The sequence below is a fragment of the Fusarium odoratissimum genome (genome assembly GCF_000260195.1).
Source record: "Fusarium odoratissimum NRRL 54006 unplaced genomic scaffold supercont1.24, whole genome shotgun sequence".
NCBI classification, from domain to species: domain Eukaryota; kingdom Fungi; phylum Ascomycota; class Sordariomycetes; order Hypocreales; family Nectriaceae; genus Fusarium; species Fusarium odoratissimum.
In genome coordinates, this window is record NW_022158709.1 from 167,076 (window position 1) to 180,958 (window position 13,883).

Consider the following 13,883-nt stretch of genomic DNA (forward strand, 5'->3'; position numbering starts at 1 on the left):
CCAATCCGTACGTCCTTTCTCACTTGTCTTCCTTGAAAGCTGCCGGCAATATAAGCACCTGCAAACAACGTCGCCCCGTTCTTCTCACCAACTTTTGCCTGCATTTACCTCACGGCCGACTCTGACATGCCTTTCAAACAATAAGGCTTGGGGTTTAGGAAGCTCAAAAGATCACGTGCGCTCTCTGCGCACCATCATCGTCTGAAGCGCTTGCAAACTCTCCCTCTTCATTCTTTAACTAAACTTGTACCTGCACCTCATTCTTGGGATCATACACTAACAGTGAACTTCAAGAAGAGTTTCTATAATCACGCGTGACCTCATTGTTCTACCATTAAATTTCTCAACACTCGCCTGATCTCTTTCTCTTTTCTCTTTCATTTACCAACGACTTCGGGTGCCTAAGCTTCTACCAACTTCTTTGATCTTCAACTTGTCTCAAAGTCAAGCGACTTACTGTAGGCACTCAATTCAGAAACACAGCTGTCTTTCCCAAATTGTCCCTTGCCGTACCGGAAATACATTGGCACAAAGTTTCGACTGGTAAGTTTCTCCTGCACTTCTACCCAATAACTCGAACAACAAGGGATCTCTAGAGTATTGCAGTTTAGTGCCTATCTGTTGAGTAGTATTTTGGTCAATGCCGTTGATTTCGTGACTGACAACTCCTTCAAGTCAGACCAACTCCGATCACCTCTGGGCTAACCAGATCGTTCTGTGCTCCCGATGGCTCAAGGAGACTCCGCGGCCCAACGCTGTGGCCCGCCAGCTTCCAACCCTCCGTTCAATGCACCGTCCTTCTGTCCCCAGCCTCGCCGCCCCCAGTGTTCTAACGGCGGACACCAACCCGAGGCTGCTTCACATGTAGTTTCCAACGCGAATTCTTGGGTCCCATCAGCCCAACAGGCTCTTCACAATGCCCTTCAGGTAAGTGCCAGAGACTGCTACTGATATGGTCTCTCAACCACCTACTAACTCTGGGGCAGGCTAGCGGATATGCTGGTGCTCAGCCTGGCATGAACATGGTAACGGCGCTTCCTGCACAGTACGCTGGCTCTTCTGGACCTCCCACGGCACCGCCCAACAGCCCCTCGGACGGTGTTGCTCATGCAATCTACCCAGCCATGCCATACGCCCTTGACGCTATGGCCCCTTAGATGGGAGGCCACATCCAAGGCAATGGCATGAACATGGCCGCTGAGACAGTCAACGGTACAATCGATGGCATGGTCAACAATGCTGCTCTTTCAACATCTGGGCATATTTCCCACATCATGGCTAGTGGTGCTACCCCTTCGTCCAACAATAGCCCCGAGCATGTTATTGTAAATGGATCGGCGAATGCTGCTACAACAAACCAGGCTTCTCGAGGTAATCACCATGCAAACAGCAACCCTGGAGATCCTGGTGGTTCAGGGATTGGCAATCGTCTTCCTCATGGCACACAGTTTCTTGTAAGTCTTAGCTTGTCCTGTTTGATGTTATGTTGAGATACATAAAGTCTTATGGCAAATCTACTTCAAGACCCATCCTAACCTTTGCAACCCTAGGCTACTCAGCATACCCATAGCGGCAACTCTGGCAGCGGAGGACAGACTAGCTTCATGTCTCCTCCCCATGGCTGCTCATCGGCATCTCAGCCGCGCAGTCAACATTCTGCTCGCTCCCGCCCTGCTACTGGTGGCCAGCAGTTCTACACGCCTATTGGGGTCTCCCAGACCAACGCTTACAACCCCAGCTTGCCTCAGAGTGTTTCCTACAATTCGGGTCTTTCTCTTGCGAGCCCCAGTCACACTCCGCATCACTACAACGGACATCGCATGAGTGCTTCGCAGTCTACCCCCAACTCGGGACCTAACCAGCATCTGACAGAGCCGCGAAATTACGCACCACGATCATCCGTCCATGGTGTCAACAGCTTGCCTCCTCCTCGATTCGACTTGGGTTTGCAGGCTATCCCTATGACACATGAATCCGCCGCCCAGGACCCTTTTGGTAGTCCTGAACGTGCTGAGCCTACTGCGTTGATTCCATTCCCGAATCTGCCCCCGCCCGCTGCACAGCAGGCCATGCTTGCGGCCCCTATGGCCGGACACTTCACCAGCAACATGTCACCTGAGCTATCCAAATTGGTAGATACTCCTTCAGGCCTTCCCACCCTTGAGACTGCGATGAAACCTGAGTTCTTTCCTTTTACAAGCGGTCCTGGCTCTGCCAAAGCCTCTGTTGCCGGCGCTGTTCGTCTTAAGAACGTGAGTACCTGTTCTGCATCTGCTTCATTTCGCTTTCTGATCTCGATAGATACCCTTCTCAACCAAGCGCGCCGAGATTGTGGCATTTATCGGTCGCAATAGCCGCATGTTGCCCGACGCGGAAGAGCCCATCCACATAATCATGGACAGGGCGACGTCCAAAACTATGGACGCCTTCGTGGAATTCGTCACCATGGAGGATGCAATGCGTTGTGCTGAGAAGCACCACCAACACGCTCAGGCTGGCCGTGTGAGTCGTCTTGGAGAACGCTCCATTGAGGTTGAGCTGTCGAGCCAGTCTGCTCTTATGCAGGATCTCTTCCCTCTTGCTCACGGCGTGTTTTGGGATGGCGCAACTCCTAAGGTACTTCCCAACAACCATCAAGAGCCTTGGGAGAACTTCAAAGGATTCATCTCTCCTGAAGAGATGGTCATGCTCGTCAAGCATGTTGAGGTCCCTCATCGATCTCCGTTTTCGAAGGAGTGCCCCCAGCGCCCTTACGAGTGCCTCATCAGCACTCTCCGCAAGTTCCCCTGGTATGCTGCTGACCACATCACCATTTCTCAGCGTGGTGCGGTGTACAAGGCGACTATCAAGCTCCTTCGTCTGCTCAGCAGATCAGTTTCGCAGCAGGATGATCCTGTTAACCTCACCTCCCAGCTTTTTCAGCGAGTTGTTCAGACTGCGATGCAGTGTCATGGCTTTACCGCCCTTCAGAAGGATAACATTGCCTTCATGGTTCAGATGATCCCTATGGAGCAGCAGCGCCGTCACCACCAGCCGGCCAACGCCAACTGCTGGGTTCACCAATACGCCATCACGCGAAAGCCCGACGCTCCTCTCGACCTTGCTGAGTGGTACATTCGCCTAATCCGTGAGCAGAGCACTCATGATGTCCTGATCCGCCCTATCCATGAGCGTACTGTCATTCAGGAAACACTCAAGGAGACTGATGAGTACTGGGGTTATTTTTTCAATGAGGTCAACTACATCCAGGGTCCTCAGTTTGATCAAATGACTCTGGGACAGTGTGCCTACCTCGAGCTTTCAGCTATCGAGCGAATCCTTGGCCGGGCTCTCAGCTACAACTAAACAAACGACCAACGGCACCGTTCTTGCTCCTGCTTCGGTGCCCTGTTGATACCAACTTGATTTGCTCTTTTGAGACGGCCCTATGAGGCTACTCATTTCGCTTCTTTTAGATTTCATTTTCGCACTACACCTTGCATGTCAGCATCCCACTGGGCTATGTCACCAGTGATCTTTGGCCATCTTTTTCCACACCCAAGACTCCCTAGCCACTTCTTCGGCAATATTTGCTACTCAGCGTTTGGTTGAATTACTCGGGGCCAAGGCTAGAGGACCATAAAGACTGGAGGAAGAAAACTCGTGGCGCACTAATAGGCAGGATTTAATTCGGGAGCGAGGATGGATGCCAGCTCAGGGTTTTTCAGAGGACGCTAACATGGTTCGGAGTTTAAGGAGTTTGAGGGATATTGCCTGTGCTCTTGGGTCACTCTAGATTCTAACGTTAGTGGCTGTATAAAAAATAATATAAAATCCCCCCCCCCCCCAAAATGCCGTTTTGGTAAATTGTGGTGTCTCTGATGCCGTGCTATGATGTTGACTAGGTTGATGGTTCGTATTGATTGTACAGTGTAGGGAGTATATCCATAGCAATGTTGTGTCCGTAGTACTCCGTATTATGCCCCGACTGTTTCACCTTTTGCAGCTCCTCTTGGAAAGATAATTTGCCTTGTTATCCGGGATTTACTTCCGAAACGGCTTATCGACCGTTACATTTTGTCACATATCATGTTTTGAATCTACCTACTCTGCCCGTTTATGGGCTTAAGCAGGGTGTGTGCATAAGATTTGAGAATGGATCGATTGATTAATGCAGCCCTGAAAAGCTGCATGTTTATTCAGGTCCAGGCGTTGAATATGCCCCTCTGCCCGGACGCAAGACAGCTTGGGACCTATCCTAAGTGATAAAAGCAACTAGGTAACTCAACTAATGGCCTTCCAAGTCTACACTACCTAAATTTACCCAAGTAGTTTCGTCACTTGCCTAGGATAAAGGTCCTAAGTTAATGCTGGAATTATAGGGAGAAGCCCCTAGAAAATCACCAGACTCCACGTGCCTAAGTTTATTTCTTAGCGGTCAGCCAATGAGAAGGAACATTCATCCAAGTGTATCCAATGTAAACGGCTTTCAGGGCATCTCCACTTGCCGAGACGACAGGGCGTTTCCCGCCCCTTGGCCCACGGACACTAAGGTAGGAGCGGCCGTCAAGCTGTCTCCCTTAATAATAGATACCTAAGGTCTTCCATTCACCTGATAATCCGTGCTCCCTTCTTGAACGGACAAACAACATCAGTCGAATTGGATTTGTCGAAACGAGTTTCACTTCCCCGTGTGTGTTTGTTTGTCTTTTATTATTGTACTCCCGTCTCGCTCGGCAGGTGCATCAAAACAATCCAATTCAGGAGCCGCGTCAGACAAGACTCGTCAAGTCAACAAGGAAGGACAAGCTGAACACAAAAAGCTTCGATCTCCCACGATCTCCATCACTGGAATTATCTCCTCATCTCTCTCTCTCTCTCTCTCTTTCTCTCTCTCTCCCCCACCTTCTTAGAGCCTCAACCACTACCATGGCTGCCGAACAAGAAAAGACCGTTCCCGCTGCCGTTCCTGCAGAGAACCCTGCAACTCCCGAGACGCCTCTTACCAAGCTCAATGCTCGCCTTGAGGATATTTTCAGCAAGACACTTCATGAGGAGATGTGGGGTGTTCAACTCACCAACATTGATCACGTACCAACAAAGGTCGTCCTGCAAAAGTTCCTCCGCGCCAACAATGATGACCCCGTGGCAGCTGAGAAGCAGCTCACTCAGGCCCTTGAGTGGCGCAAGAAGATGAATCCTACCGCACTCGTCACCCAGACGTTCGACAAGAGCAAATTTGGGGACTTGGGCTATGTCACTGTCCACAAGGGAGAGAATGGCAAGGAGACCATCATCACCTGGAACATTTACGGTGCCGTCAAGGACAACAAGGCCACCTTTGGCAATGTAGAGGAGTGAGTTTCAACCCCAAACTCAGGGAGCAGTAGACCTGGCTAAACTACTCTAAACTTGGAGGATTATTGATAAATTCATCAAATAATCCTCAAAGTTTGGAATAGTTCAGCCAAATCTTTATATAGCTTAGGACTAAGGTCTTAAGTTTTCTTGTTTAAATGAAACAGCTTCACTGACTCTACACCAGGTTTATCAAATGGCGCGCTGCCATCATGGAGCTCAGTGTTCAGAAGCTCAAGCTAGACCAAGTCACTGAGCCCATTCCCGAGGGGGGCGAGGATCCTTACCAGATGATCCAAGTCCACGACTACCTCAATGTCAGTTTCTTCCGCATGGACCCCGCCGTCAAGGCCGCCAGCAAGGAGACCATCTCCGTCTTCTCAATGGCTTACCCTGAGCTGCTCGCGCACAAGTACTTTGTCAATGTTCCCGCCATCATGGGATGGATGTTTGGCGCCATGAAGCTCTTCCTTGCCCCTGCTACCCTCCGCAAGTTCCACCCCATGACCTCTGGCACTACACTGGCCACTGAGCTGAAGGGTATTGTTTCTACTCTGCCCAAGGAGTATGGTGGTCAAGGGGCTAGTGTCAAGGAGGGTATGTCTGTCTCGTTGACTGAGGCTGGTGAGTCTGCGGCGGGTGAGACCAGTGCTGAACCTTCACCTACTGAGGCTCCCGAGCAAACTGCTGCCGCCGACTCTACCACTGCCGAGAAGACTGTCGTCACTCGCGAGTCGGCTCCCGCTACTGAGAAGACACTCACTGCTGAGCCTGTTGTGGCCGCCGCAGCTCCTGCTCCCGCTCTTGCTGCAGAGGCTGCCCCAGCCCCAATTCCGGCTCCTGTAGAGGCAGCCAAGGCCGAGACTGCAGAGCAGGCTGTGGAGCAAGCTGGAGAGAAGCCCATCGAAGAGGCCCTGGAGAAGCTGTCCGTCAACCCAGCTGAGTCTGAGAAGAAGGATACTCTTGCTACCGATGTTGAGAAGAAGGAGACGGCTGCCTGAGCAGTATTGTATGCAAGAAAAAAGATGCGAGTGAGAGAGTGAAGGATACCAAGAAACCGTGTGATTTGATACCGTAAACAATACCCCATTCAGTTATGAGGAGCGCACCAGAGGTGAAAATCACAGCCTAGAGATGTTATAATTCTACAATAGACTGAGACCGAGAATTGAGATGCTAGTTTTTGTCACGGGACCTAATGCGTCTTGTTGTGATGTCTTGTGTGGTCGTACCCTAGAGTCATGATATAAAGACAGGCTAGGGGATGCAACACTGACGACCTCTATCCTAGGTATCGAAAATACTTTAGGTTAATTTAGTGTATCTTCGAAGGCCTTGAGACTATTGCATTTTGGCACCCTAGCTGCACGTGAAAAGTTCAATTACACTCTGAGGCCAGAGGACTTGAAAACTGATGCGTTTGTTGATAGGTGGTGATGATGCTAGGATAATTAGATGGTAGGCATTCTCATCGTGTCTTTGTGGCGAATGCGGTATGAATAACCAACGATGGGCATTTAAAACGGTTGAGGAACTTCCTGGTGTAGATATGAGGGAGTGACCTCTCAGCCAGGAAGTGTTCGATTGAATACCGAAAACGAACACAACTCTCGACTATCGGCTCTCTTTGTGCTTTTCAGATGCTTCTGAAGAGGTAGATAAAGCGAAGTCAAAAGTCAAACAAGGCTGTCGGCATTTGGGTTTCATCAAGGGATGTTTTTCAGTTCACGTGGTTGACAACTGATGGCTTCAACCTCAATGCAAATTCCAACATGTACCAGCGATTTATCACGTCTCGTAAATCGCGGCTATTCTAAGAGCAGTTTTGGTGATTCTATGTTATCAGGGAATACTTAAACTTCACCGAGACAAGTGATGGGATAATATGATCAAGGACTGGCTGTCAACAGAGGTAAGTTGCCGGTCGAGCTCACTACTGCTGAAGTCATGGCCTTTATAGCATTTGGATCATCGCTGACGCATCAGAAACATACAGAATTCGTGACAGCGAGTTCAATTTAAGGGAAATACACCGATGCATGGAAATAAACCACCAGAAGGCAAGTCTACAGTGGGCGTAAATGAGAACGAGCTGCGTTAGTGGAGAGGCTGGTCTTGATTCCGCGTAACTGCACCCGCCGCGATGACACGTCACTTTTAATGGAACTTGGACATCACCAGATTTATAGCAGTATGTTTGCAGGTATTTCCATGGTGAAGCTCTTCTACGGGAGAATGGGGCAGGGGACGAATTCTACATCAAAATGGCAATCTTCAGAGACCATTCTGCTGCCGAGGTTGGCATTGGTGTCGATATGCGCACCAGCCTTACTAGCACGTTGCTCACCAGACAACGTGCATACTCTCAAAATAACAATGACTGGCACAGAAAACACCACTCGATACATTGTTCAAAGACGCCTTCTACGATGTTGTGTCAGCGAGAGACAGTGGCCTTAATGTAGAGACTGGTTGTCCTGGCACTGGTTAAGTGCATTTGCTCACCTTGACCTCAACGACACAGGATTGCTGGGGTTGGCTGTCGCTCGATCAATAAAATCACGGCATGAAATTTGATCGGCGCCTTGAATTTTTGACAGAAAAACTTTGCTTGTTGTACGAAGGGCAGCTGAGAGCAATGCGAGTAAGCTTCGGTGATGAATTGGTTCGATCCTGCGTATGTGCACATGCTGTGGTGATACGCCACTGTAGATGGTACATGGCACTGAACTGAGGATACCGTCAAGGACATACCGAATCCAAACTTGTTAACACTTGCGGCAAACAGAAGTAACAGACTTCACGAAGGGATAGAGACCAGCGTGCACCATTCGTTCAGTGCGTAGAATGCCACTGGCTCACGAGATATCGAGAGGCACTTCTGTTGATCACCATTGACCGTATCAGTGAGGCTTCAGAATAATGCCCCAATTTCCATGGAAATAGGAACAGCTCAAGCGATGCAATTCTAACCAAGATAAATCGTTTTGCGGAGACCACTGGCTGCGGTGGTGCTGGAGTTGCAGGGGAGGGATGAAGCCGGACCAGAACCCGTGATTTGGTGATCCTTCAGGTTACATGGGCGATATGCGTATTTTTTCGGCGAATGTTGACCTTGAAAAGGCTCAGACAAGTCGAACCATCACCGACAGGATAAGAATGCACGAGTCCCCATAGTCGAGTGATAGGCTTTCTGCCGCTGCAAGGGAGTGTTATCCGGAACTAGGGGATCTTTGGTGCACAGCACTTCAGAAGCAAGGTCGTGGACACAAATAGAGCGAAGTCGACTTTGACGTTTTTTCTTCTCTGAGGATAAAATGGAATTTTCGGATTCAATGGGCTAACTGAGGTGTTGAACTCGCTCTTGTTTGGCGTGCAGTGTCGAAGTGGTTTGAGGTCCGTGAGAACCTCAGTACCCGCCCTTTTCGGAGTAACTCGCACGTCGGCCCCTGAACAAGGACCGCAACGTCACTCACGAGAATTTTCTAGAACACGAGGCTTTCTCGATTTTTGGATTGAACACGAAACTTGGACTGATTCTGCGGCATTGAACAATTATATGAAGATCACGTCTGTGCTGAAACATGCCACCTCCGGTACTCGGTAGTCGAGATGCTTGCTCAACGAGGCTTTGGAGCGGTATACGGATATCGTCACTCTGAGATAACTCGACAACGGGCGATATACATACTCAAATTTTTGCATCGACCGTTTTTAATGAAGACACGAGTTGGAATCGGTCGGATAAAGTGGTGGTATCTGAGTCAGATGCCGTCAAGGCTGAAGGTGGCAAAGCAGTGAAAGATGAGATATCGAGATGGAGACCTGTAACTCGAGCAATATCAAGCGTGTGTGCATGCGATAAAAAAATAAACATGTGCATAGAATCAGGTGCAATTTTCCCAATTCCATAAATGCTTTGGCAGGTATCGTACCGCCATCGGAAATAAAGTAGCCTCTTGAGCCTCGGGTGGTCTGGTCTGTCTGTTTGGCCTTGGACTAGGAGATTCGCGTTTGCCTCGAAATTGAGCCAGCCATGTTCATCCTCGCATCCAATTGTTGATTTTCTCCTCTTTTGCTCCCTACATCCCATCGAAGCGCTCGCTCATCAGCCTTTTTTTCTGGGGTCGAGCAAACTCAACTTAACTCCCTTCTCTTCCTTGCTCTCCCAGCCTCTTCCTCCTCTCTCTCTCTCTCTTCATCTCACAACTAACTACAACTAACTGCAACACATCGATACCATCCATCTATCTCTTGTAGTATCAAGAGTCTAGGTATTTATGTATTACACTTGAGCACGAGACTTTTATTCTCCACTATTCGTCTCTATATCTCTCTCATCTCGTTTTTTACCCTTCTTCCTTCCTTCATCCCCCCCTCCTTTTGTATCTCTCTATTCCTTTGACCCTCGTCACGTCCTGGCCACTCAATCCCACTTTTTTCTTCAAATCAACCAACAAAGAACGCGACGAGGTCCAAACGCAGCATCAACATTCATTGTTGAACTTCTTTCAAGACAATACAACACGACACAATATATAATAACCCGATTATCTTCGCTTTATCTGTAAGTTCCACTGATACACTCTTTCATATTCACCAAAGAAGAGTGATTCACTTTATCGAGTCTATTTTATTCGATTGCTCCTCTCTTGCTTTCTTCTATCAACATCACATCAACCTCCTGCCTCTCTCAGCATTCTCTTTCGCTCGCCGAATCCATCCATCCTTCTCCTTTTTCGGCTTTTCTTACTCCTACACGGAAACTACGATAGTACGTACCAAGCATTAGCCTTGGACCTTACCTTTCTCTTCCTTGCCTACCCTTGGCAAGTCTAAGGTTGGACCGGCGCGCGCGGGGGGAGAGCACCACCCACTCGACTAGGTATTACTGTACCTAGTCGCCCACGCTCCTTCCCACTCCCATCTCCATCTCTGGGCGCGCCGCGTTTGCTTCTCACTTTCATTTAACTCTCTACCTCACACTTTCTTCCTTCTACACGCTAAACTTTGTCAAACACAACGTCTTGACTTATTTTTCTCTTCAATTTACTCAAATCATCCATTTTCTTTACTTTTTTCTACACTTCGAATGATTTCTCGGTTCTAAATATTTCGCGTCAAACAGTCTATTACACCTCTCAGGCGAGCTTTGCCCCTGCCGAAATGGCACTCTTATTGTCCTCTGAGGGCGCCTTTGAGGTCAGCACCACGGACGATTCTTCCTCCAATGTCGCGTCTGCAACTTCAACACCTCCTACTACCGTCGCCGATGAAGCCAGTCTTCACTCCGATTCTCCCAAACGCGATGTCGTTCACGTTGCACTCGACCCTGACTCTCCCGAAGTCGCGCCTACTATATCCCAGCCCATCGAGCCTACAGAGATCGACAGCGCCGCCAATGCGCTGCCGCCTGCCCCAATTCGCTCTCGACGTAGCCGCGTCAGTGCCCCGGTTTACAATCTTGTTCAATTGAGTGGTACAGCTGGCCATGGAAAACGACGCGCCAAAGGAGACATTGTCGCGGACCGACGACGAAGAAGAAAGACCATTTCCGGTCCAATCTTGGGTGATGACGAGGGAACGTCCAATACTCCTCAGGATGCAACACCCGAAACCGTACGCAGTGGTATCGACGCGCTGGGGGCTACTCAGTCAGCAAGCAAGCTAGATTCCCCCCGCGCTCGTCGCCAGAAGATCGCGGAGGAGAGTAGCTCGAGCAGACGTTCTTTGACGCGTCGGACCAGTGTCTTTGCGCCTATCGCAGCTACACCTATTACTAAAAACTCCAAGGCTACCAAACGCAGTCGCAAATCCATGGAAAAGACCTCGACGCCCATGTCACGCGAGCTCAGGCGTCTGCAGGACACTAAGGAATTTGCGCACATCGACGAGAAGCCTGTGGTTTTGAGTGTGTGGTCAAACGGAAAATTTGTTGACCCTAAGGCTGCCAAATCAGCCTCACGAAAGAAGGCTGAGCCTGAACAAGCTGCCGAGGAGCCCAAAGAGGCCGAACCCGAGCCCGTGATTAACACCAGGAAGCGTCGGGTCAAGAAATACCTTGCTAAGGGTCTTTACGCTGGACAGGATGCTCCCATCGACATTTCTAAGGGTTTGACCGTGGGAGAGAAGAAGGCTCTGGCTCAGTTGCCGGAACTTATTCCCAGCGGTCGCGTCAACAAGACAATGCCTTTGCCCATGTTTAACGGTCTCCGCACACTCATCGAAGGCCGCGACTTCAAGCTCCCCTACCAGGTTTGCAACCCGCTTCCACCAGGTCAACCAAAACCCGATGAATGGAAGAAAATGACAAAGAGTAAGTTTTGTGCCGAAATTGCAAGTTTAGCACTAACGTTGTCTAGATCGCTTCATTGGCGAATCTAAGGATTACTGGCGAAAGTCCCCTCACTTCCACGACTATTCATCGAAGTGCGTTTGCAAGCCGGAAGATGGATGTGGTGAGAGCTGCCAGAACCGAATTATGCTTTACGAATGTGATGAGCAGAATTGCAATGCGGGCAAGCAGTATTGCACCAACCGTGCTTTTGCCACCCTCACGGCGCGCCGAAACAAGGGCGGAAAGTACCGAGTTGGCGTTGAGGTGATCAAGACTTCCGACCGTGGGTATGGTGTCCGAAGCAACCGATGCTTCAGACCCAACCAAATTATCATGGAGTATGCCGGAGAAATCATCACTGAAGATGAGTGTGAGCGCCGTATGACCGAAGTATACAAGGACAATGAGGTTAGTTTATAAGTCATTTTGCGATTTTGATTGGACAATTTAGCTGACTCAGCAAAGTGCTACTATCTCATGAGCTTCGATCAAAATATGATCATCGACGCAACAACAGGAAGCATCGCGCGTTTCGTGAATCACAGTTGCAACCCAAATTGCAGAATGATTAAATGGATCGTTTCCGGACAGCCGCGAATGGCCCTGTTTGCGGGTGATAAGCCCATCATGACAGGTGATGAGCTGACGTATGACTACAACTTTGACCCCTTTTCTGCCAAGAACGTACAGAAATGCCTCTGCGGAGAGCCCAACTGCCGTGGTGTTCTAGGACCAAAGCCTCGCGAAGTCAAGCAGCCCAAGACTGATCTCAAGAATGCTGTCAAGGGCGCTGTCAAGGCAGGCAAACGTAAGCTTAAGGAGCTTATCGGAGACGAAGGAGACGATGGCAAGAATGCGAAGAAGCGCAAGGTGCAGCCTGCAAAGGGAGTGAAGCGAGCCATTTCCAACGCCGGTTCTAAGATGGCCAAGGGCGCAGCAAATGCTCTCAAGAAGGGTGTTTCGACAGTGGCCTCGACTACCAGGAAGGCGGCTCTGGGTTCAAAGTCACCGGCTAAGCGACGTGTCTCGACTGGAGTTCTCCTTAAGAAGACGACAACCAAACGAGTCATGCAGACATACTCACGCACTCCACAGAGGCGAGCATCGGAGCGTGCATCGAGTGTCGGCCTTGTCTCTGCAAGCCGAACCAAGAGCTCTTCAGTGACCAAGGTGTCAACTAAGGCGACAAGGACGACGGCCAGTCTCAGGAGGACATCATCACGAGTGACCTCGCCCCGACAGGCATTGGATCTTTCACGCGATGGCGAGATTCGGGTGGTCGCAGACGATTAGGAACATCAAAGAGTTGATGACGTTGGGATGAGGATTTGTGCTTACTGATAAAGGAGGCGAGGCATTCTCGCAGACCTGGACTGCTCCATTGCATCACGAAATGAATCAAGAATAGGGGCAGGAGAAACGGATCGGGACAGGAACAGGAACAGGGGAGCGATAGGAAATCTGGGTGCTAATCTTGCTCTTTTCCCGCCATTGTCTTCATTTTATTGCTTGTCTGCGGGCGCCAGGGCGTATAAGGAGGCAAGGTTTGGCATTGTACAGTATCAGGGAACGGGTGGATGGCTGGCCGGCTGTTGGAGGTCTGTAACCTTGCTTTAGCTATCTTTCATGCTTTACTGTTCAACACGTATTGTAATGATGTTTGGAAGTGTTTGTCGGCTGTGTGCAATACAATGTGTATTTCTCGTGATCAAAATGTGATGCGAGACTTTGCGGTGACATTGATCGTCAAGGATCAGGGGTTATGCGATTGCATATCTCAAGCACTGAATCGGGCTTGATTGCACATTCATAATACTCACTCAGTCTTTGATGACTGTCATTGATTTGTAAATCCCAGTTTGATACACAGACTCCTCAAGGCATTGCGAGGCGAAACAAGGCATCGGAGCTAAATGCACTGCGCTGGGGCATATTTGTTCTTGTCCTAAAACTTGTAGCGCAGGACTGATGAGTCGCAAATGCGCATTGCGCTTGTGAGCATTTATTTGGTATTGTAAGTTCTAGGACGAGGAGCGGAACGTCTAATTGGGGGTATGTTGTAGACTTGGACAAATCTCAAGTGGTGCTGTCTGGGAGGAGAGTGTTGATACTGGTTTCTGGCGAGCTTCAGGTGTTTGCCAGGAGGATCAATGGTTACTGAAGCCCCGATGACACGGATTGTCAATTCGTAAGCCCTCGGCGACACAGC

The 13,883-nt window shown here is 49.6% G+C and overlaps 3 protein-coding genes across 5 annotated transcripts; all 3 read left to right on the forward strand.

The window, feature by feature from the left end:
• Positions 1–256: 256 nt before the first annotated feature.
• On the forward strand, positions 257–3,820 carry FOIG_11973 (uncharacterized protein). The gene is made up of 6 exons (XM_031212674.1): positions 257–543; positions 676–927; positions 987–1,098; positions 1,207–1,454; positions 1,551–2,252; positions 2,302–3,820. The coding sequence occupies exons 2-6, from the start codon at positions 727–729 to the stop codon at positions 3,343–3,345; spliced, it is 2,307 nt and encodes a 768-aa protein (XP_031057552.1). The 5' UTR covers positions 257–543; positions 676–726; the 3' UTR covers positions 3,346–3,820.
• Positions 3,821–4,530: 710 nt separating this feature from the next.
• On the forward strand, positions 4,531–6,531 carry FOIG_11974 (uncharacterized protein). The gene is made up of 2 exons (XM_031212675.1): positions 4,531–5,336; positions 5,525–6,531. The coding sequence occupies exons 1-2, from the start codon at positions 4,909–4,911 to the stop codon at positions 6,336–6,338; spliced, it is 1,242 nt and encodes a 413-aa protein (XP_031057553.1). The 5' UTR covers positions 4,531–4,908; the 3' UTR covers positions 6,339–6,531.
• A 2,678-nt stretch (positions 6,532–9,209) lies between these two features.
• On the forward strand, positions 9,210–13,468 carry FOIG_11975 (histone-lysine N-methyltransferase ASH1L). 3 transcript variants are annotated; one of them, XM_031212676.1, is made up of 4 exons: positions 9,210–9,904; positions 10,466–11,653; positions 11,700–12,082; positions 12,140–13,468. In XM_031212676.1, exons 2-4 carry the CDS (start codon positions 10,504–10,506, stop codon positions 12,965–12,967), a joined length of 2,361 nt encoding a protein of 786 aa, XP_031057554.1. In that variant the 5' UTR covers positions 9,210–9,904; positions 10,466–10,503; the 3' UTR covers positions 12,968–13,468. The 3 variants fall into 3 exon arrangements, with proteins under 3 accessions (XP_031057554.1, XP_031057555.1, XP_031057556.1); XM_031212677.1 differs by having other exon boundaries at positions 9,542–10,111; positions 12,140–13,407; XM_031212678.1 differs by lacking the exon at positions 9,210–9,904 and having other exon boundaries at positions 10,122–11,653; positions 12,140–13,449.
• Positions 13,469–13,883: the final 415 nt, after the last annotated feature.